The 23095-nt window shown below is 46.9% G+C and overlaps 1 protein-coding gene across 2 annotated transcripts; it reads right to left on the bottom strand.

Moving 5' to 3' along the window:
• Nucleotides 1-798: 798 nt before the first annotated feature.
• Nucleotides 799-22863, bottom strand: LOC123998676 (histone-arginine methyltransferase CARM1-like). Of its 2 annotated transcripts, none has more exons than XM_046303774.1 (16): nucleotides 22640-22863; nucleotides 20131-20256; nucleotides 19667-19773; nucleotides 19405-19509; nucleotides 19126-19236; nucleotides 15989-16166; nucleotides 15692-15782; nucleotides 14760-14841; nucleotides 8167-8252; nucleotides 7428-7517; nucleotides 6935-7072; nucleotides 3749-3838; nucleotides 3524-3636; nucleotides 3013-3090; nucleotides 2825-2893; nucleotides 799-2580 (listed from the first exon to the last, which is right to left on the bottom strand). In XM_046303774.1, the coding sequence occupies exons 1-16, from the start codon at nucleotides 22779-22781 to the stop codon at nucleotides 2420-2422; spliced, it is 1767 nt and encodes a 588-aa protein (XP_046159730.1). In that variant the 5' UTR covers nucleotides 22782-22863; the 3' UTR covers nucleotides 799-2419. The 2 variants fall into 2 exon arrangements, with proteins under 2 accessions (XP_046159730.1, XP_046159731.1); XM_046303775.1 differs by having other exon boundaries at nucleotides 20131-20253.
• Nucleotides 22864-23095: the final 232 nt, after the last annotated feature.

The raw sequence follows: 23095 nt of genomic DNA, 5'->3' as shown, positions 1-23095 counted from the left end.
CTTTTTGTAGATACTTGTAAAAGGGTTTGTCAGTGTATTTAATTATTCTTTCCTCTTTGTTCAGACTTCTGGGATTGTGTGAATAAACTGTCATTCCAGTCAATTGCTTTTCTTCTTGGTGTTGACTACAGCCCGAGGGCAGGGGTCTCTAACGCCGGTCCTGGAGTGCTGTCTTGTGCTGGGCTGGAACAAAAGCCTGCCATCTGATTCAATTAAGATTAGTTGGTAGGTACTGGGCTGGGACAAAGGCCTGCACAACTAGGGGCTGGAGATGGTGGATATTTCACAGCCTTCCATCTTATCTAGTATTTCATGAGGAAGTTGCATTGGTTCCAGCCCTTAAGTTGTCAGTGATCTGCTTCCTATACGTTGAAAACATGGATTCTTGTTTGTCCTGAGATTTGAGACAGCCGAGCACTTCAAATGTGTGTGCTTGGAGGACATTTACAGCTATATTCCTTGGACACGTCAATGTCTGCTGACCATGTAGGCTCATAGTGTAAGGCACAAGATTTGACTTACCCTTAAGGTGATGTTATAAAATCAGATTTCATTAGTCATCCCTAACTGCTGGTTTTGGTTAGGAAAATATGATCCTAGATCTGTGGCTACTTGTCAGGGGCAATTTCTTACCTCGGGCAATACAAACAGGAGGCGGCACAAGTCTTCCTGATGCACTTTCCATCAAGAGGTCCCAGAGAAAAGTAGTGTTTGAATGCAAAGCTATCAACTCTCACAACATTGGTGATTAAAATTCAAACTAATATCTCAAGTTAATTATAAGACCCGATCCAAAGATTTTTTTGGGGACTTCTCCACCAACATTTAATTTAATCCTTTTATACTTGTTTTTTGTTTGTTGCTTTTCTGTGAAACAAATAAAGACAACTGAAAAGTTAACCCTACAAACTAGCAAGACATTTTCTCTTCATAAAACTTGCTAAATCAAAATTTAAACTCAGTCCACAAATTGTGACTGGAAGCAATGCATACATGTCCATTAAGTCTTTGTCTGAAGGTTGGGCAATCGACTTGCCCGGGAAAGGCGGGAGGAGAGGTTTAGATATGTTAGAGTCTGGATATCATAGGTAGTGAGGAGGGAAAGAGGTACCTCCCTACTCCCTCTATTCCCACCTCAGTCTGAACCGCAGTCTCAAAATGAAGGAAAGGAAACCGGGGAAGAATGTAAACTAGGATACAGCTGCTCCAACGGCCGACATCAGTGTCCTTGGTCCATACTGTCAGTCTGGGTTCATCCTGCTTCCACCAATACCATCGGCTCACTGCAATCCTGATTGGCTATGAAGGGGAGTGGGGGGCCGGGTCTGCAGTGTCCTCGAAGCTCATTGGCTTTGGACAACACACCTCAATCGGAGGTGAGGTTGTAACAGAGTTCCAGAGTTGATGTTCTTCAAGATCACGTCCTACACACTGACATCTAGGCTACGTCTCAAATGACACCCTAGTCCCTATACAGTGCACTTCATTTGTCCATGTGGCTCTCGTCAAAAGTAGAGCACTGTATATGGAATAGGGTGTCTTGAGATAGCCTAGGTCTACTGGGCTAAAGACTACCACTATGGATGACCAGACAAACACCTTGGGGGAGCTAGCTATCGCTCTGGAATGGGGCCGTTTAAGGAGAGAGGCTCTACAGGCAGGTGGAGAAGTACCTCGATATGAAAACAAAATGGCATCAGTGAGGGGTGTTCATAGTGTTCTACTGTACAGGAAAGCCCTCTGTCCTTTCAGTGCAGATCTGTAGTGGGGGACATCCAATCCAGCGATAAGGGGAGGTGGGATAGCAACTGGCTGTAGTGGATGGGGTTGGGTGTGTGTTTGGTGGAGGAGGGGGAAGGGTGGGGCATCACACTGGCACTAGGGGAGGTGAAATGTCCAAAAGGGAGGGAGAGGGAGGGAGAGGGAGGGAGGGAACCCGGATAAAGGAGATGATACCTGCTGTACAGTCGTGCAATGAGTTATTCTTTGCAGCAAAAGTCTCTGTGTTCAATGTGTATGTGTAGGTGTACATGTGTCTGTAAAGCATAAAAAGGTCCAGTCAAACAAAGTTCAGTTCAGCTCAGCTCTCCATTCAGAAAAACTGCCAATTCTTTGTGCTGATCAGTCTGTCAGTTGAACGTAGAGGTGCTGCCACCCTCTGGCTGGACTGGTGATATCATAGCTGCTGCACGATGATGAGAGGGGGGAGATGGGGAACAGCTCTCAAAGCGGAGAGAGCGGCGGGGAGGGACGGATTTGAGAATAACTCCAGTGATAGAGAGATGGACAGTAAAGGAGAAAGGAAGGTGCTGAAGGGACAACACGACAGCACTGGTTTTGGTATTCTGGTTCTGGTCGGTCGGGGGGGAGGGGCTAGTAGAGGTCATGCAGGGATTCAGAGGTGATGGGTGACGAGGTCTTAACTCCCATAATGCATGGTGTTGCTAGGGATGGCCATGGGAGAGGCCATGGAGATGGCGGGTCCCCCCATGGTGAACTGGTTGGTGACGGGATAATGCTGCTGCTGTTGGTTAGAGCTGCTGCTGCTGCTGCTAGGACCTGATTGGCCAGTAGAAGCTCCTGGAGAGATGGGGATGGGGGAGAGGGGGAAAGTGTTATCACCTTCCCTTGATTGTTTGTGGGCCAACTATGTCACAGGCGTTTAGGAAACTTGACTTGATGTAGTTTAGTGCCCCCCCCCCCCCCCAGGTGAATTTTGGTTTTCGCCCTAGCACTACACAGCTGATTCAAAGAATCAAAATTTGAGGAGTTTGTTATTTAAATCATTTTAGGAAACCCTTGTATAGTGTATAAAGAGACGTACCCTGGACGATTCCGGTGCTCATGATGGAGCCCATCCTGGAGTGGGTGTGATTCACTATCCCTGTGTTCACTGAGGGCGGGAACAGAGGAAATAGTGAGACTGTGTATTAACGCACACACAAACGTGCAAACACAGTCAGTCACACGGTCTGTGCTTGTCTGTCAGCCCATTAGTCCGTAGTATCCTACCGAGGGGGATGAGGTTGTTGTGGGACACCGTCGAGCCGCTGCCCATGACTGTACTGAGGTCATAGGCTGTAGGCATCCCTGAGAGAGAGAGAGATGAAAGGGTGAGACGGGGAAGAGAGTGAGATGGGGAGGAGAGAGAACGAGAGAGATGGGGAGAGAAAGGGAGCGAAATGGGAATAAAGCACAGGAGAAACATAAGCATCCTTTCTCTCTCACACACCATTTTCCCCTCAGAGAGAGCATGCATCCCCCATCTACCAGCTGCTCTGTTGGCCTGATCTATTCTGTGATATCCCTACAGTTTAGTAAGACATTTAGTCATGATGTTGTATGGATACTTTTGCCTGATGATGCTATCATGGGTCAGATTGTGTGTATCGTCTGTGCGTTTATCTGACACAGCAGTGTTCTGCCTCATGCAGTGTGTGTGTGTGGGTTCTGCCCCATGCAGTGTGTGTGGGTATGTCCTCTGTGTGTCCTCTACCAGTGTCCTCTATGTGTGTGTATTTACCTGACACAGCCATGCCCTGGCTCATGCTGTAGGCCCCCCCAGTGTTCCACATGGTCTCAGAGGGGGAGGTGTAGTGCGACCCAGGAGGGGGGGTGGGGGTGCTGCCTGTGTACCTACAAAAACACACACATACACAACAACATACACGCCATGAGAGGGAGCTCCCCTTCCCCCCTCGTTATCCTGAATGGCACAGGCCGAGGGCAGCGGAACAGACTAACTCACCTGAAAAAGGGGTTCTTCAAGTCCAGGAGGTTGCTGGACTTGGAGCCTGTCTGGTCCACTTGGGCAACAATACTGATGTCGTAGCTTTGTCTGTGAGGAGGGAAGGGAGGAGGTGAGAATGGAGGTGGATAGATTAACACAGACAGACAGAGAAGCACAGATTCAGCAAGCACACATCTGTAATACACATATACACAGTGCTTTCAGAAGGTATTCAGACCCCTTGACGTTTTCCACATTTTATTACATCATTTTTAACATTTATTGTTATTTTATTTTTTAAATCCCTCAATCTAAACACAATACCTCAAAAGTAAAAACAAGTTTGTAGTTTCCTGATTTATATTATTTTAAAAAACTGAAATATGACATTTTCATAAGTATTTAAATCCTTTACTAAGTACTTTGTTGAAGCACCTTTGGCAGCAATTATAGCCTAGTCTTCTTTGGTAGGATGCTACAAGCTTGGCACACCTGTATTTGGGGTGTTTCTCCCATTCTTCTCTGCAGATCCTCTCAAGCTCTGTCAGGTTGGATGGGGAGCGTTGCTGCACAGCAGACCACCATAGTCCCTGTGCCCAAGAACACTAAGGTAACCTGCCTAAATGACCAGCGACCCGTAGCACTCACATCTGTAGCCATGAAATGCTTTGAAAGGCTGGTCATGTCTCACATCGATGCCATTTACATACCGCACCAAAAAATCCACAGATGATACAATCTCTATTGCACTCCATACTGCCCATTCCCACCTGGACAAAAGGAACACCTATGTGAGAATGTTATTCATTGACTACAGCTCAGCATTCAACACATAGTGCCCTCAAAGCTCATCACTAAGCTAAGGACCCTGGGACTAAACACCTCTCTCTGCAACTGGATCCCGGACTTCCTTACGGGCCACCCCCAGGTGGTAAGGGCAGGAAACAACACATCCACCACGCTGATCCTCAACATGGGGGCCCCCCAGGGGTGCGTGCTCAGTCCCCTCCTGTACTCCGTTCACTCATGACTACACGGCCAGGCACGACTCCAACACCATCATTAAGTTTGCCGATGACAACAGAGGTAGGCCTGATCACCGACAACGTTGAGACAGCCTATAAGGAGGTCAGTGCTCTACAGCTGGTTTTCATCAAGGACCTCTCTGAACTTTGCTTTGTTCATTTTGCCTCGATCCTAACTAGTCTCCCAGTCCATGCCTCTGAAAAACATCCCCACAGCATGATGCTGCCATCACCATGCTAGGGACGTAGGGATGGTGCCAGGTTTCCACCAGATGTGACACTTGGCATTCGGGCCAAAGAGTTCAATCTTGGTTTCATCAGACCAGAGAATTGTGTTTCTCATGGTCTGAGAGTCCTTTAGGTGCCTTTTGGCAAACTCAAAGCAGGCGGTCATGTGCATTTTAATGAGTGGCTTCCATCTGGCCACAACCATTAAGGCCTGATTGGTGGAGTGCTGCAGAGATGGTTGTCCTTCTGGAAGGTTCTCCCATCTCTACAGATGAACTCTGGAGCTCTGTCAGAGTGATCATCGGGTTCTTGGTCACCTCCCTGACCAAGGCCCTTCTCCCCAGATTGCTCAGCTTGGCCGGGAGGGCAGCTTCAGTAAGAGTCTTGGTGGTTCCAAACTTCTTCCAATTTAAGAATGATGGAGGCCACTGTGTTCTTTGGGGACCTTCAATGGTGCAGAAATGTTTTGGCACCCTTCTCCAGATCTGTGCCTCAACACTATCCTGTCTCGGAGTTTCCCAACAATTCCTTCCTCATTGCTTGGTTTTTGCTTTGACATGCACTGTCAGCTGTAGGACCTTATATAGACAGGTGTGTGCCTTTCCAAATCATGTCCAATCAATCTAATTTATCACAGGTGGACTCCAATCAAGTTGTAACAGCTCAAGGATGATCAATGGAAACAGGATGCACCTGAGCTCAATTTACAGTCTCATAGCAAAGGGTCTGAATACTTACGTAAATAAGGTATGTTCATGTATTTTAAATACATTTGCAAACATTTCTACAAACTTGTTTTCGCCTTGTCGTTATGGGCTGGTGTGTGTAAATTTGAGGATTTTATTTATTTAATACATTTTAGAGTAAGACTATAAGCTCACAAAATGTAGAAAAAGTCAAGGGATCTGAATACTTTCCAAATGCACTGGGTAGCTCCAAAAGTATCGAGGCAGTGAGCTCCAAAAGTATCGAGGCAGTGAGCTCCAAAAGTATCGAGGCAGTGAGCTCCAAAAGTATCGAGGCAGTGAGCTCCAAAAGTATCGAGGCAGTGAGCTCCAAAAGTATCGAGGCAGTGAGAGCTCGAGGCAGTGAGCTCCAAAAGTATCGAGGCAGTGAGCTCCAAAAGTATCGAGGCAGTGAGCTCCAAAAGTATCGAGGCAGTGAGCTCCAAAAGTATCGAGGCAGTGAGCTCCAAAAGTATCGAGGCAGTGAGCTCCAAAAGTATCGAGGCAGTGAGCTCCAAAAGTATCGAGGCAGTGAGCTCCAAAAGTATCGAGGCAGTGAGCTCCAAAAGTATCGAGGCAGTGAGCTCCAAAAGTATCGAGGCAGTGAGCTCCAAAAGTATCGAGGCAGTGAGCTCCAAAAGTATCGAGGCAGTGAGCTCCAAAAGTATCGAGGCAGTGAGACATTTTGTTGTTTTGATACATGAGGTTGCAGACGCACAAATATCATCCACGACCCCCCACCCCACCAAATGCTAACCTCCCCTGTTATTGTAGTGGTGAGAGGTTAGCATGAGGTTACACTAACTTCCTCACCCATTATTTACGATTCATTCAGGAATATATGTAATCATGGTAGCATCCACAGTATTTAGAAACATTCTATTGTTATTTACAATAAAAGTGACTCAAAAATGATAATTCATTAGTTTCCATTAATTTCAATTGGGCACAAAATAATTGGAACCTATTTCTAAATGGTTCACCCGATATGGATGAAAATTAAATTAAAGCTGACAGTCTGTACTTCATCCCCATAGTCATTGTATGAGGCAATTTTCTTTATAATTGTCGCTGTCCAAATACTTTTGGAGCTCACTGTATATCACCTACTTCATTTAGAATTGTCATATAACACAAGCCTGGGCCTAGAGGTGAATGGCAACACACTAACACCAAAGCATCCCCTCCCCAACAGACTCCCAGTAGATCCCTCTACAGTCTCTCACCTCTTGTTGGCGATGAGCAGCGCTGTGCCGGAAAGTGTGTCTCCTGCCTTGGTGAAGAGGGGTGACTGGAGCAGACAGCGGACCTGGTACCAGTGGGTCAGGGGCTCTGTGGGTGCTGTAGAGAGCCACACTGTCACCCTGCAGAGAGGGGGGGGGGGATTAGAGGTCAGAATACTTTTAAGGTTCAATCAGCATCATCCTACTACTGTACAAGCATGGTCAGATATTCAGTAGGAACATCCCTTTACAACTTATTGTCAAATGTTTCTGTAGTGAATATATTGTACTATATTGTATTGCTTTTAAGTTGTAGCCGCTTTCTGTCTTTGTGATTATTACAATGTCTGTGAGAAAAAACAAGTGATGAAAGAAAAAGGAAAGTGACGGTGTAGCTGTAGTCAGGATCCATGTAGGTCAGGAGTCCTGGATCAAGTGATTTTACTCCTGACCACACACACTTCAGCCCTGGTTAAGGCAGCTCAGGCCAACTTACATTGATCCCATGAACGCTACGTCGAACCAGAAGGCCAGGCCGTGCACCAGCCCTGAGTGCATCATATGGAACTTAAAGGGAATCTCTATCCTGAAAGAGAGAGCGAGAGAAGGGAAGAGAGAGGGAAAGAGAGAAGAGTGGGATAAGCGTTAGTCTAGTTAAAGGGGAAATCAGCTGTTGCTACATCCATTTTTTGGACTTATAAATTAATGATATATACCCATTAAGTCTTGAAGAATATAACTTATAAATGCCTCATGAGCTTAGTTCAACTCCCGTACCCCATCAGAACCCAAAATATAAGTTTGTTTTACTCCAATGTTTGTAAACAACGTAAATGTAAACAATATATATCGTGAAAACATGGTTAAAACTATAATGTTGATATCATGGATGGTCAGTCCTTGCATCCATAGCTCAGTCTATGAATTTGAGAGTGGTTACATTTCTCCAACCCCATCCCTCCGCTTTTTACATAAAGGACGGGGAATTCGCTTTGTTATCGTTACTACTGCTGATTGCTGCTTTAAGGTTATTTTTAGACACTAGAAGGAATTATGTAGTATTTTTGCTGATGGAGAAAATTCCAAATCGGAAGTAGCCCCATATTGGAGAAGTAGGACATCCCTACATTCAGTAACATGTATCTACGCATCTCAATTCTCAACTCAATCTATGAATAACAATTCAATAATAAATATATGAGGGAATAACAGACACAGACAGACGGCACACAGACCTGTACAAATCCTCCTCTTTGGCCTCCAGGAAGTTGACTGTGTATTTGACAGACTTGGCCATCAAGATACGGATATCAAATGTGTCCTGAGAGGTGGAGGGAAAGAAAAAGGAGGAAGGAGAGAGACGGGGAAGAGGGAAGCAAGAGTATCCAGGTAAGTCCCAGTGAGGTAGACATTTTTTACGGCAGCATTGGCTAGAGTGGGTACGGAGACGGTCTATGCCTTAATTTAATGATCTAGAACAGAGGCTGTACCCAGAACCAGGCCCTCCGGCCGGGCCCGGCTCGCCCAGCAGAGTAACAGAGGAGTAGGCACGGAGGAGGCCTACCCAGCTGACTACCGTTGGAAAATGATGTGTATGTGTCGGTGTGTGTCGCTGTGTGTGATAAAAAGGGTTGAGATTAATTCAATGAATACCCATTATGAGCAGTGATAGTGCTGTTGAAACCTCACTGTTGGTTCTGTGGTGCAAGACTGGGGGAGCTGGACTGGGCGAAAACATTGGGATCCTAAATGCAGACCGCATCTAACTTATTTATCCCAGCCGTCATAACACACACAGTGTGACGGTGGTATCTTCTACCACAAACACACACTCCCATACAGTCCATCTCCTATCCTGCATCAGCGCTTGCCCATAAACACACACACCTCATGTACCACCCTTAGACATAAACAAACACACAGGCCAGTCCGTACTATGCAACCCAATTTTCCACAAACAACTCTTGTCCCCACATACCCCCTGACTATTTCAGGCCTTAAACACCCCTCCCATGAGACACGTGATGCCGCGGAGCTGAGCAGACGTTGACAAACCGAGCTCTTCAAAGTTATTCTATTTTTACCAAAATAACAACGTTGAAACAATATTCTAACATCGGCTGATAAATTGTCAAGTACTTACCTTCCCAAAGAGCCATGGACCTCCGACCGAGAGGCAAGAAGGACGACCAAAACTTTGTTGATTCCCAAGATAATGATAACGATACAGCTAGCAAGATTAGCATTAGCCCTCATAACTCAGACGACAGTTCCAGACTGTTGCTCTCAGCAGCCTCTTGCGAGCCTGCCGACATGCTGGCTACTCTCCTCCGGGAAATTCAGGATGGTAACAGAGGTCTTTCTCTGAAAATCGATAAGAAATCGGCTGAACTCCATTCTTCCATTGACGACCTGAAATCCTCCATGAATGATCTCCTTTTGAGAACGACTGAGGTAGAGTTTAAGATACCATCGCTAGACATGACCAGGTCTTGACACAACTGCAAAAGGACAATGCCTACCTCAAAAACAAAGTAGATCAGATGGAGAACCAGAGTAGACGTAGTAATATCCGTGTGGTGGGATTGAAAGAGGACAGTGAGGGCCGTGACTCGGTCCGTTTCTTCACTCAATGGATCCCGGAGGTCCTAGGCATAACCAACTTCACCAAGCCGCTGGAAATCGAACGTGCCCACAGAACATCAGCGCCAAAACCCCGGCCAGATGAGCCCCCACGAGCCGTCCTGATCAGGTTCCTCAGTTTCCAAGACAGAGAGAAGATACTGCAACTCGCAAGAGCCAAAGGGGACATCGTCATCGATGGGAAGAGGGTCAGCCTTTTCCCGGATATGAGCGCGGACCTCGCCAGACGCCGCAAGCAGTTCAGACCTGCCGCCAAAGCACTGAAGGAGAAGAACATCACCGGCTACCTCATCCACCCTGCGCGGATGAAAGTTCAGTACAAAGGCCGAAGCCATCTCTTCAACACACTGGGAGAAGTGCACACTTTCCTCAAAGAACTGAGCAACGTCTGAGTCTGAGCCAGGACGGTCTCTCTGGTGGATAAAATGCAGTTAGTTTGTTTTCTCTTATCCGGATTGAACTGCTGATATCTCCCGGTCACTTTAATTGATTTGTACATTTTCAACTAACCGTATCTTCCGGGGTGAGTTCTATTACATTTACAGGAGAGTATATTTTGGTTTAGTCCATATCTACTGGGCGAAGCAATAAGTGGGTTTAGGCCCACTGCTTTCCCCCTCATTTATGTTAATCTTTCGTAAAGAGACTCAAGCAGCCCTTACAGTGGGCAGTAAATATTCAACCATAAATATCTATTCACAACATTTGTTTTCAATTTAGAGAGCTTGCAGGTTTTAGTTTACGCCAAGGTTTAGCTAGTAAGAGCAAGATGGAAAGCGAGCAGCAACGTATCTCTACAAGTGTATTCATGTTTGATTGTTGGGACTGTTGTTCTAGTCTGACAATCGGGATGGGTGGGATTTTTATGAGTTTTTTCTTCCCTTTTTCTATGTTTATTGTTTCCTTCCTAAAGAGACACAGGTCACTTTTGTGCTCAAACCAAAGTTGAAACATTTCCTAATTATCTGCATATGATAGATTTCTATTCAGTTACATATTTGAAACCCAACCTATGCTTAATCCACTAAAATATGTCACATTCAACGTAAAAGGTCTTAACAGCCTGATTAAAAGGAAAAGAGTCTATACATACCTGAAGAAATTAAAGCCTGACATTGTGTTTTTACAAGAAACACATCTTACAGCCAGTGAACACAAGAAATTGAAGAGGGAAAGGGTAGGACAAGTTTTTGCATCCTCTTTTAACTCCAAAGCAAGAGGAACTGCAATTTGGATAAGTAGACACATCCCCTTCTGCGTCAACAACACCATCTCTGATCCCTCGGGCAGGTTTGTTTTGGTGCAGGGGCATATGTTTTCAGAGTATTGGACCCTATTGAATATTTATGCTCCTAACTTTCGATGACCATATGTTTATTCAGAATGTCTTCCTTCAGGTTGCTCAAGCACCGCCAGGATGGCTACTGGTTGGAGGAGATTACATTTTTTGCTTAGATATAGGTCTTCTGATAAACCCTCACTTCTTACCAAAGCCGGCAAGCTCACCATGTCATTCATGAAAGATCTCAATTTACTAGACATCTGGAGACAGTTGCACCCACAGGATAGGGACTACTCTTTTTATTCACACCCACACAAGACACACACACGCATAGATAACTTTTTACTTTCGACACAACTGTGTCATAGAGTGTTAGATGTCGAGTATCTCCCCAGATTGCTTAGTGACCATTCTCCTCTGGTATTATCAATCTCCATTCCTACCAAGGTAAATGGAGCATATAGATGGAGACTAAATTCTACACTTCTAAAGCAACCTGAATTTTGTGCATTCATCAAAGAGCAGATCAATATTTTTACTTTGACAAACAAACCCTCTGCTCCTGACAGCTTCATTCTTTGGGACACATTGAAGGCCTGAGGGGACAGATTATTTCCTATACTAAAGGGCTGAAGAAAAAACACGGTGCGGAACTGAGTGCCCTTGAATCTGAAATCTCCGAGCTAGAGGAAACCTACCAAAGAGGCCCGACTAAAGATCTATACAGGCTTTTGGTAAATAAAACACTTAAATATAATATTCTGAACACATATCAAGCTGAGAGGGCCATCACTAAATCAAAACAGTGTTATTATGAGCTTGGAGAGAAAGCTCACAAAGTATTGGCATGGCAACTGAAAGCAGAGGAAAGTAAGAGGACAATTAATGCCATAGAAACTCTCACTAAAGAGATATCTTTCAACCCTACTAAAATTAATAATACTTTAAAGAAATACTATGCAGACCTCTACACTTCCCAATCAAGCGAAGATCTATCAGAGATAGACTCCTTTCTCTCCTCTCTCAACCTCCCATGCCTGTCAGGGGAAGACAGCGAGCGCCTGAGTGAACACTTCTCAGTCCCTGAATTGTTGGAGGCCATTAAATCCTTACCTTCTAATAAATCTCCTGGGGAGGATGGCTTCCCTCCAGGGTTCTATAAAGAATTTAGGGAGCTGTTGGTCCCCTACCTTATGGAGGTACTGCTTTCCAGAGTCCTTCTCTCAAGCAGTGATTACTGTAATCCACAAGAAAGGGAAAAACCTGCTAAAGTGAGCCTCCTATAGACCAATCTCTCTCCTTAACACAGATTGTAAACTGATCACCAAGATGCTATCTAAGAGACTGGAGTCATGTCTTCCCCTGTTGGTCAACCCAGATCAGACTGGCTTCATAATTAATAGATTGTCCTCCAATAATCTCAGAAGGTTCTTTGATATAATTCACCTTGCTAACAAAAACAAAATACCTGGTGTCGCAGTCTCCCTCGACGCTGAAAAGGCCTTTGATAGGGTTGAATGGCCATACCTCTTTCGCGTCTTGGAAAAGTTTGGTTTAGGTACCGTGTTTGTAAATTTGATAAAATCACTCTACAAATCTCCTAAAGCTAGGATTGCTACCAATGGGATTACTTCCTCCTATTTCCCCCTCTATAGGGGGAACAGACAAGGTTGCCCAATTAGCCCCCACCTCTTTGCCCTCGCCATCGAACCGTTGGCTGAGGCTATTAGAACGTGCACTGACATACATGGCTTTGAGGTGGGCCCCCATACCCATAAATTATCACTCTTTGCGGACGACCTTATCTTATTCCTAATAAACCCAGAGCACTCCCTCTCTCACTTGCAGATCCTACTACAGTGTTATAGTTCTTTCTCTGGATATAAGGTCAATCTTGATAAAAGCGAAATCTTACCGTTGTCTGTCTTTGACCATCATACCATCAAGCACAAGTTTCCTTTTAGATGGTCTCCTATGGGCTTCACATATTTGGGCATAATGGTGGATGGTAATCTGAACAACCTCTATAAACTCAATCTGGCCAGTTTGTTGCAAAAGGTGGAGGTTGACCTTTGTAAATGGATGGACTTACCTCTCACTCTACTGGGTAGAATCAATGTAATGAAAATGAATGTCCTGCCCAGGTTTCTATATCGGTTTCAATCTCTCCCTATCCCCGCAGCATTTTTTTCCTCTCTCGACAAGCTGACCAGACGGTTTATCTGGCACGGCAAAACCCCTAGGGTTGGCCTGGATAAACTGACCCTTGATTACAGTCAAGGGGGCTTAAACCTCCCCAATTTTAGAATGTACTACTGGGCTGCACAGTCTAGGTTTCTGGCTCAGAGGTTTGACAATGGTCCCTCTCCCTCATGGTTGAACATTGAAAAGCTTGAGGTAAATGATGACACTGGGGCAGATTTGTTTTACAAATGGGACAGAAAATCTATAAAAAACATCACAGACAACCCTTTAATCATACATTCTGTCCTGGCATGGTGCAAACTGCATGAGCTGTTCTGACGAGGGGGATTCCTTTCCCCTAAAACCCCTTTATGGAACAATAGATTGATCCCTATGTTTTTCCAGAATAGTAACTTTAGACCGTGGTCTGATAAGGGGGATCTCTCTTCTGGAACATTGTTACGAGGAAGGAGTTCTTATGTCTTTTGATCAGCTGAAACAGAAATACCACTTACCTAACAGGGACTTCTATAGCTACCTACAACTACAAAACTTTATTAGGGTGACTCTCAAGGGACAATGGAACCTACCTAAGATGTCACCTATTGAACAACTCTGCCACGCAGACCAACCACTGTTCAAGACCATTTCCCGTGTTTACAATGCTCTTATGTCAGGACTAACACTGCCTGGGCTAGATAAACCCCGACTTAGATGGGAGAGAGATCTGGGTATTGATCTTGATGAGGATCTATGGAGTGACCTATGCAGGGATGGGGTTACATCCACATTGAACTCCAGATACAGACTGATCCAGTTTAATTTCCTCCATCAGCTCTATATCACCCCATCTAGACTGCACAGGTTCAACCCAGATATCTCCTCCCTCTGTTTTAGATGTGGCTCAGATGAAGGAACATTCCTCCATTCCACTTGGCAGTGTTCAAAACTACACGGTTTCTGACAGGGGGTATGCGATACCATATCCTCAATTCACGGGGTTGCATTCCCTTTAGACCCAGAGGTCTGTCTACTGAGTAACTTTACTAACACCAATCTTAGGCAAAGCGATACTATAAAGCTAACAGAAATATTGCTAGCGATTGCCAAGAAATGTATTGCCTTGAAATGGAAATTGGATTCCTCCCTGCCGGTTGCAATGTGGCTTTCGGAAGTTAATAGTTGTATCCCTTTGGAGAAAATCACTTACTGCATGAGGAATAAGTTAAAGACATTTTACAGAATTTGGCAAACTTTTGACTATATGGAGAATCTCATTGATTGAATCTATATATAATCCTCACATAATGTTTCACACGTAATGTATATTATGTAGCCTACGGCAGGTGATCGGCGACACACAATGTCTCGTTATTTAAAAATATATATTTTTATTATTGTATGTTTGTTTATATAACCATAATTTATTTTTGTTACATTCGTCTGTTACTGTCACTTTTTCCTATCGTTGTCTAATATCTTTTCACTTTTGTTTTGAATGTTCTTAATTGGAAAATGCTAAAATAAAATATATAATTTAAAAATAAATAAAAAACACCCCTCCCATATACATTTCTTAGTTAACCGCCTCCCTGCACCCCGATCATCTGGGGGAGGGGGGGGGGGGGGGTATCGCTTTAACCTACATGTTGTGCGGGGCATGCAATGTCAGAAGATAGGTGTTCAAGAGTCTGACATACAACTGAGAATTCTACGTACCACAATGGGCTGGCGAAAGTACTCATCCACCGCTGCTCCTCGCAGGGCTGAGAGGTCCACACCATGGAAGGAAGGCTGGTACCTGAATGAGGGAGTGAGAGAGAATCATCATCAACTCAATCCCATCAACTACAGCAGCCCAATGAAAAGTGACTGATATCTCCGTACATTCACTGCTTCTACTCCCAGAGCTTCTTCTCTTGCCACTTCCCCCTCCAACCCCATCCTTCCTCCTACTCCCCGTTTCTCTCCTCCCTCCCCTCCTACTCCCCGTTTCTCTCCTCCCTCCCCTCCTACTCCCCGTTTCTCTCCTCCCTCCCCTCCTACTCCCCGTTTCTCTCCTCCCTCCCCTCCTACTCCCCGTTTCTCTCCTCCCTCCCCTCCTACTCCCCGGTTCTCTCCTCCCTCCCCTCCTACTCCCTGTTTCTCTCCTCCCTCCCCTCCTCCCTGTTTCTCTCCTCCCTCCCCTCCTACTCCCTGTTTCTCCCCTCCCCTCCTACTCCCTGTTTCTCTCCTCCCTCCCCTCCTACTCCCTGTTTCTCTCCTCCCTCCCCTCCTACTCCCCGTTTCTCTCCTCCCTCCCCTCCTACTCCCTGTTTCTCTCCTCCCTCCCCGTTTCTCTCCTCCCTCCCCTCCTCTCTCCCCGTTTCTCTCCTCCCTCCCCTCCTACTCCCCGTTTCTCTCCTCCCTACCCTCCTACTCCCTGTTTCTCTCCTCCCCCCCTCCTACTCCCTGTTTCTCTCCTCCCTCCCCTCCTACTCCCAGTATCTCTCCTCCCTCCCCGTTTCTCTCCTCCCTCCCCTCCTACTCCCCGTTTCTCTCCTCCCTCCCCTCCTACTCCCTGTTTCTCTCCTCCCTCCCCCCCTACTCCCTGTTTCTCTCCTCCCTCCCCTCCTACTCCCTGTTTCTCTCCTCCCTCCCCTCCTACTCACCAGAAGTTGGCCTTGGTGAACTGCTCCATGTAGAGCTGTTCGTCTGTGAAGGGGGCCAGGTGCACGTCACCGATGGTGGGGAACATTTTACCTGCGACACACATGAAGTCAGTTAATGATGGTACAATCACCAGTGGCTAGTCACGATGAATATGTCTCTCAGTTTTAAAATGTAGAATATTATTTACTGCTTGGGCTTCAAAATAATCTTTAGACCTTTTGACATTTTCTCCCTTTCTCCTTCCCCCCTACTCTACCCCTTTCTATGCTCTCCCTCCAACCTTCCCTCTGTCTCACCACTAGGCTTGAGGAACTTCTTGGCGTGGAGGTAGCTCTCCAGCATCCTCTCGTTGAAGAGCATGTAGCCCATGGGCTCTGAGATGATGATGTCCACCTGCTCAGGTAGCGTAACCTCCTCTACTTTACCAGGGATCACCACCACACGGTCCCCCAGATGGTTAGTGTTCACCAGGACCTAGGGGAGGGAACACCAGAGGGTTAGTGTTCCTCAAGACCTAGTGGAGGGGACACCAGAGGGTTAGTGTTCACCAGGACCTAGTGGAGGGGACACATCAGAGGGTTAGTGTTCCTCAAAACCTAGTGGAGGGGACACCAGAGGGTTAGTGTTCACCAGGACCTAGTGGGGGGGGACACCAGAGGGTTAGTGTTCCTTAAGACCTAGTGGAGGGGACACCAAAGGGTTAGTGTTCACCAGGACCTAGTGGGGGGGACACACCAGAGGGTTAGTGTTCACCAGGACCTAGTGGAGGGGACACACCAGAGGGTTAGTGTTCACCAGGACCTAGTGGAGGGGACACACTAGAGGGTTAGTGTTCCTCAAGACCTAGTGGAGGGGACACCAAAGGGTTAGTGTTCACCAGGACCTAGTGGGGGGGACACACCAGAGGGTTAGTGTTCACCAGGACCTAGTGGAGGGGACACACCAGAGGGTTAGTGTTCACCAGGACCTAGTGGAGGGGACACACCAGAGGGTTAGTGTTCCTCAAGACCTAGTGGAGGGGACACCAGAGGGTTAGTATTCACCAGGACCTAGTGGAGGGGACACCAGAGGGTTAGTGTTCCTCAAAACCTAGTGGAGGGGACACCAGAGGGTTAGTGTTCACCAGGACCTAGTGGGGGGGGACACACCAGAGGGTTAGTGTTCACCAGGACCTAGTGGGGGGGTCACACCAGAGGGTTAGTGTTCACCAGGACCTAGTGGAGGGGACACACCAGAGGGTTAGTGTTCACCAGGACCTAGTGGGGGGTCACACCAGAGGGTTAGTGTTCACCAGGACCTAGTGTGGGGGGGGGCACCAGAGGGTTAGTGTTCACCAGGACCTAGTGGGGGTCACACCAGAAGGTTAGTGTTCACCAGGACCTAGTGTGGGGGGGGCACCAGAGGGTTAGTGTTCACCAGGACCTAGTGGGGGACACACCAGAGGGTTAGTGTTCACCAGGACCTAGTGGAGGGGACGAGTGCGGGACACACCAGAGGGTTAGTGTTCACCAGGACCTAGTGGAGGGGAGAGGGACACACCAGAGGGTTAGTGTTCCTCAGGACCTAGTGGGGGGGACACCAGAGGGTTAGTGTTCACCAGGACCTAGTAGAGGGGACACACCAGAGGGTTAGTGTTCCTCAAGACCTAGTGGAGGGGACACCAGAGGGTTAGTGTTCACCAGGACCTAGTGGGGGGAGGACACCAGAGGGTTAGTGTTCACCAGGACCTAGTGGGGGACACCAGAGGGTTAGTGTTCACCAGGACCTAGTGGGGGACACACACCAGATGGTTAGTGTTCACCAGGACCTAGTGGAGGGGACACCAGAGGGTTAGTGTTCACCAGGACCTAGTGGGGGGGACACCAGAGGGTTAGTGTTCACCAGGACCAAGTGGGGGGGACACCAGAGGGTTAGTGTTCCTTAAGACCTAGTGGAGGGGACACCAAAGGGTTAGTGTTCACCAGGACCTAGTGGGGGGGACACACCAGAGGGTTAGTGTTCACCAGGACCTAGTGGAGGGGACACACCAGAGGGTTAGTGTTCACCAGGACCTAGTGGAGGGGACACACCAGAGGGTTAGTGTTCCTCAAGACCTAGTGGAGGGGACACCAAAGGGTTAGTGTTCACCAGGACCTAGTGGGGGGGACACACCAGAGGGTTAGTGTTCACCAGGACCTAGTGGAGGGGACACACCAGAGGGTTAGTGTTCACCAGGACCTAGTGGAGGGGACACACCAGAGGGTTAGTGTTCCTCAAGACCTAGTGGAGGGGACACCAGAGGGTTAGTATTCACCAGGACCTAGTGGAGGGGACAACAGAGGGTTAGTGTTCCTCAAAACCTAGTGGAGGGGACACCAGAGGGTTAGTGTTCACCAGGACCTAGTGGGGGGGGACACACCAGAGGGTTAGTGTTCACCAGGACCTAGTGGGGGGGTCACACCAGAGGGTTAGTGTTCACCAGGACCTAGTGGAGGGACACACCAGAGGGTTAGTGTTCCCCAAGACCTAGTGGAGGGGACACCAGAGGGTTAGTGTTCACCAGGACCTAGTGGGGGTCACACCAGAGGGTTAGTGTTCACCAGGACCTAGTGTGGGGGGGGGCACCAGAGGGTTAGTGTTCACCAGGACCTAGTGGGAGGGGGGCACCAGAGTGTTAGTGTTCACCAGGACCTAGTGCGGGACACACCAGAGGGTTAGTGTTCACCAGGACCTAGTGGAGGGGACACCAGAGGGTTAGTGTTCACCAGGACCTAGTAGAGGGGACACACCAGAGGGTTAGTGTTCCTCAGGACCTAGTGGGGGGGACACCAGAGGGTTAGTGTTCACCAGGACCTAGTAGAGGGGACACACCAGAGGGTTAGTGTTCCTCAAGACCTAGTGGAGGGGACACCAGAGGGTTAGTGTTCACCAGGACCTAGTGGGGGGAGGACACCAGAGGGTTAGTGTTCACCAGGACCTAGTGGGGGACACCAGAGGGTTAGTGTTCACCAGGACCTAGTGGGGGACACACACCAGATGGTTAGTGTTCACCAGGACCTAGTGGAGGGGACACCAGAGGGTTAGTGTTCACCAGGACCTAGTGGGGGGGACACCAGAGGGTTAGTGTTCACCAGGACCAAGTGGGGGGGGGGGGGGGGGCACCAGAGGGTTAGAGTTCACCCGGACCTAGTGGAGGGGACACCAGAGGGTTAGAGGTCACCCGGACCTAGTGGAGGGTTAGTGTGTGTGTGTATTAGAGTGAGAGTGATACATCTGCCAGATTAATGGCTACATAGCATGTCAAGAAGAGGATAGGGTTAGAGCAGGGGTGGCAAACTTTTCAGCTCGAGGGCTTTGATTAGTTTGTCAAAATCAATTTGCGGGCCAGAAAAAGTGCAGTTAATTGAAAATATATAGGTCACTTAATTTCAGCATAGTTTAGTGTGTCTGTTACCTCTGCATGCTGGGCCATGGTGCTGGCCTCCACAGCGTAGACCTTCCTGGCCCCAGCCTGAGCAGCAAAGAATGACAGAATCCCTGAACCACAGCCCACATCCAACACCACCTAGAGAGAGAGAGGGGAATGAACTCTAATTCTTCCCTGATAAAGACATCAATGAAATCCAGCAGTGTCTACTGCCCAAACCAATTAAACAACAGTTTAGTTTCAAATACAGCAAAGGACTCAATTCAGAACAAGCTATATTTAAGTCCCAGGACAGTGCATCAGTACCTTGTCCTTGAAGTCAGTGTGGTTCTGGAGGATGGCCCTCTGATAGGTCCCTGTCCTGACGTAGTCCTGCATCATGTTCTGCTGCTGGGAGAGGTAGCCATAGAACTGGAGGAGCGAAGGAGAGAGAGAGAACAAGGGAGTGAGAGGAAAATAAAGTGACAGAAGAGCTTATTTTTCATGAGGTGTTTTAATATTGTCACTGAGCTAATAAAGGTTGGAATAAATGATTTATTGCAATGCATGGCAGATTCTGCGTGTGCACCTGGAAGTACTGTACTGCGGATGATTCCTCTGTCCTGTCGCTGAAGACCGACTGCTCTCCACTGTGGCCACGGCAGTTCTTCAGGAGGTTATAGAAAGATGAGAACTCTGAGGAGATCGTCATAACAGGTTATAAGCAGGACAAATCAGACATAAGTTATAAAACGGTCTTAAGCCAGTCATAATGGGGAGAAATCAAACAAACAATAATAATAACCAATTATAACAGTTCACAAGGATGACAGAGGCAAGACAAGTATGAGAAAGAATAAGAATCTCTTTATGAGGACAGGAACATGTGCACTAGGACAGGGAGTCAAAGACACAGACACACAGGAGACAGAGGGTCAATGACAGAGACAGATATAGCCTACTGGCAGGCAGTCAAAGACAGACAGAAAAAACAGACAGACAATGACAGCATTCTCTGAGAAAGAGTGGCGTTGGTTGCCGGGGGTTAGCTACCTGCAGGTGAGGTGAACTGTAGCAGGACGCTGTTGCAGCCCAGTGTGATGATGAACGACTGTTTCCCCACGCGACTGCACTCTGTGTCCCTGGAGACCGAACACTTGAACACACATGTCTCCTCTGCTGTGAAAGGAGTCATACAATAGCTAGGGCCAAGCAACACTCCTACAACATGGAATAAGTGTGGCACAGGAGTACGTGGCTTACCGTAGGTCACACAACATGAATAACAACATGCTAACAGAACTGGCCTGATCACACACAGCGCTTTATTGACTCAATTAGCATTATAGGATCTCATGAATAGCAGCAAGCAAAGAGCTATTTTTAACCTCCTTTAGCCGAGGGAAAGTCAGTAATTTCTTCTATTGAAGCTATTTCACACACACCCCTGGATGATTAAGATGACATAGTTTTAAAGACTGGATTTGTAAAAGCAATATATTAGCAAGGTAGGTCTAGTGCTGTGCCCACATGGCAGTGAGAATCTGTGGTTTAATCCAGCAGTTGTGATGGGATTAAGACTAGCGCTGTTACTTAGATTAGCCAGATGCAGCATGTTTTATTAACAGACCAAACTAGCAACTGACACCGGATTAACCTGCGATAAATATGAGAGCCGGAGTGTGTGTGTTGCTTAACAAGTGTGTGTTCGATGCAAGGGCTGAGAGATAGAGTGCATGCTTTAAAATATGTAGGCTACAACCATCTCCCTCCACTAGACCTGGCCTGTCTACAAGGCCCACAGCTGAACATTGTGGTAAACGACCATGACAGATGGGGGACAAGGACTGTCACTATAGACATGTTACAGATATGGAAAACCAGATGACAGTCATGTCAATGTTCTAACAGGATAATGTCAGGTCATAATAGACACTTGTCAAAGTGAAGAGCAAAATTGTGCTATCTTTGCTGGGTCAAGGCATTGCCCCTCATGGACAATGTAATTACACCCATTCCAGCATGATAGACAGACATTACTAATGTGCTGGGTTTGATTGAGGTGCTTTTGTGTCTATAATAAAGCAGAAATAAAATGATTGTGTGGCAAGACACAGATTATTTTTCCAAGTGGAATTACTTTAGACTCAGTCGTGCTGCTCTATGTAGCAATTCAATCGGGAGTTCATTCCTGCCTGGTGTGGAAACGTTTATCTTCCATCATCATGGGAATGTTGGAAGAGGAAACGGCTGTTGGGCCTATGGACCGGACCAGGCAATCAAACATATCAGAAAACTTTGATAGGACACCTTGAAAAACATCCCGCCACACACACATTCTACTTTCCCCACAGCCCAAGCTTGACTGTATCAAAACTAGGGACATCACGGCTTCTTGAAAGGGACATCCCATCTGTGCCTCACAGTGTAACAAAAGCTGCAAGCGCTCAGCGCGAGCACACAAGTGATCGACAGGGGAGTAGGGAGGTGGGGGACTAGCTGGCTATTGTTCAGGAGAGAACAAAGATGAATAACTAATACGAGCCTAGTTTAGCTTATCGAAACACAAGGACCCATATTTAGCCTGTTTAAAAATATATATTTCGTTTATCGATATTTATTCACTCAGCTAGGCATCTACAGTAGATTAGATTACCATAAAGTAGTACGCGCGAGCCACCGGGGTTAGCTTGCTTGTTTGCACCGCTACTAGTATGATCTGTGCGCAAAGACCACGTTCCAAAACAAAACACACTTTGAAGATAACATTTGACCCTTTGAGATGGGTATCTTGCTTTATCATAACTATCTAACTAGCTAATAAAGAGGCCAATGCTCATATGACGCAGTTTGTTTTAACTGTTAGAACTCTGTGGCAAAAAGGGCAAACCATTGCGTAGCTTATTGGGGCAAAAATGAAAGAGCACGTTAACATGTAAATTAGCTTTGGCCATCTGCGTCAATGTGTAGCGAGCTGGATAAAGTGCTCAGCTGCGGGATAGGATAGTGCATCATTGAAAGGCAATCTGGCGCTAAATTGTTAGCAAGTTGATATTAGTAAACAGGGGTAGATAGGTATCTAATGTGCTTGGTCACACTTAGCTTGCTGTCCAGGAAACGTCTCGTGTGAGCTAAAACAGACTACTTCGCATTAAATAAATACTTTAATGAATAGTCCTCAAGATAAATAGATAGGAAATAAAAAAACGTGGTCCACAAGCCACGAAATGAGCGCAGTAAGCTTGCTAAAGCTAACCATCTATAGTTAGCTAAGCTAACAACAGTGTGCGCTGTCGTGGTGCTGGAGAAGTAACCTTAGCTAACCAAGTTATGTTAGCTAGCTAGCTAATAGCGATAAGCGAAAACAACAGTCCCCATTACGTTGGATTCTATAGGTGGAACCAGTCGGTTTTGATGTGGAACCCGCACACACGTGCAAGACCAGGCACTCGCATCGGTTAGCTAGGCTAGCTTTTTAGCATTTAGCTCTGGCTAGTTCGCCAGGGTAACAAGGAGCCCAGGCCGAACCGGGGTATGGAAGAGCTGTCTCAAGTCCACTCACCGTTGGAGAGGTTGATCAGGGCCGCGTCCTGTGTGGCTTTCACCTCCAGTCGTAGAGGCTGCTGCTCGGAGTGACGCTGTATTTCTCCGTTTGCGTCTCCGATAGAGAGGAGCCGCACGCCGGGAAACACCGACACCGCCATCTTCGATCTGTGGGAAGAGACAGCTCACTGTGGCCTCACATCCAGCGTTGGACGTGCACTCACGACAGGAAACGGGATACACACAGCTCTACCGCCACTCTGTGGCCGAGAGGCAAACTGCTTAGTGCAAATACAGTAGACCTTGCGCTGACTTCTGTTGTCACTGCTGTACACTTTCAGCAAAGACAGTATAGTTAGTTGGACTAAGAGAGAAATAGGGGATCTTGAATAATCATTTGAATTAAATACAAATGTCAGACTGTCAGCCAGGCTGCGTTTCGTATCCTGGTCTGTTAAATCTGTGTGAATAATAT

The sequence above is a fragment of the Oncorhynchus gorbuscha genome, linkage group LG16, assembly GCF_021184085.1.
Source record: "Oncorhynchus gorbuscha isolate QuinsamMale2020 ecotype Even-year linkage group LG16, OgorEven_v1.0, whole genome shotgun sequence".
Lineage (NCBI taxonomy): Eukaryota > Metazoa > Chordata > Actinopteri > Salmoniformes > Salmonidae > Oncorhynchus > Oncorhynchus gorbuscha.
Note: the sequence above shows the minus strand (reverse complement) of the source record. Positions and strands in the feature narration are given on the sequence as shown.

Coding starts and splice junctions, on each gene's coding strand:
- LOC123998676 (XM_046303774.1), bottom strand. CDS start 22,781: ATGGCGGTGTCGGTGTTTCCCGGCGTGCGGCTCCTCTCTATCGGAGAC. Junction 3,637..3,748: donor TTGAAGAACCCCTTTTTCAG/GTGAGTTAGTCT, acceptor GTGTTTTTGTAG/GTACACAGGCAGCACCCCCA. Junction 2,894..3,012: donor CAACAACCTCATCCCCCTCG/GTAGGATACTAC, acceptor TCCCGCCCTCAG/TGAACACAGGGATAGTGAAT.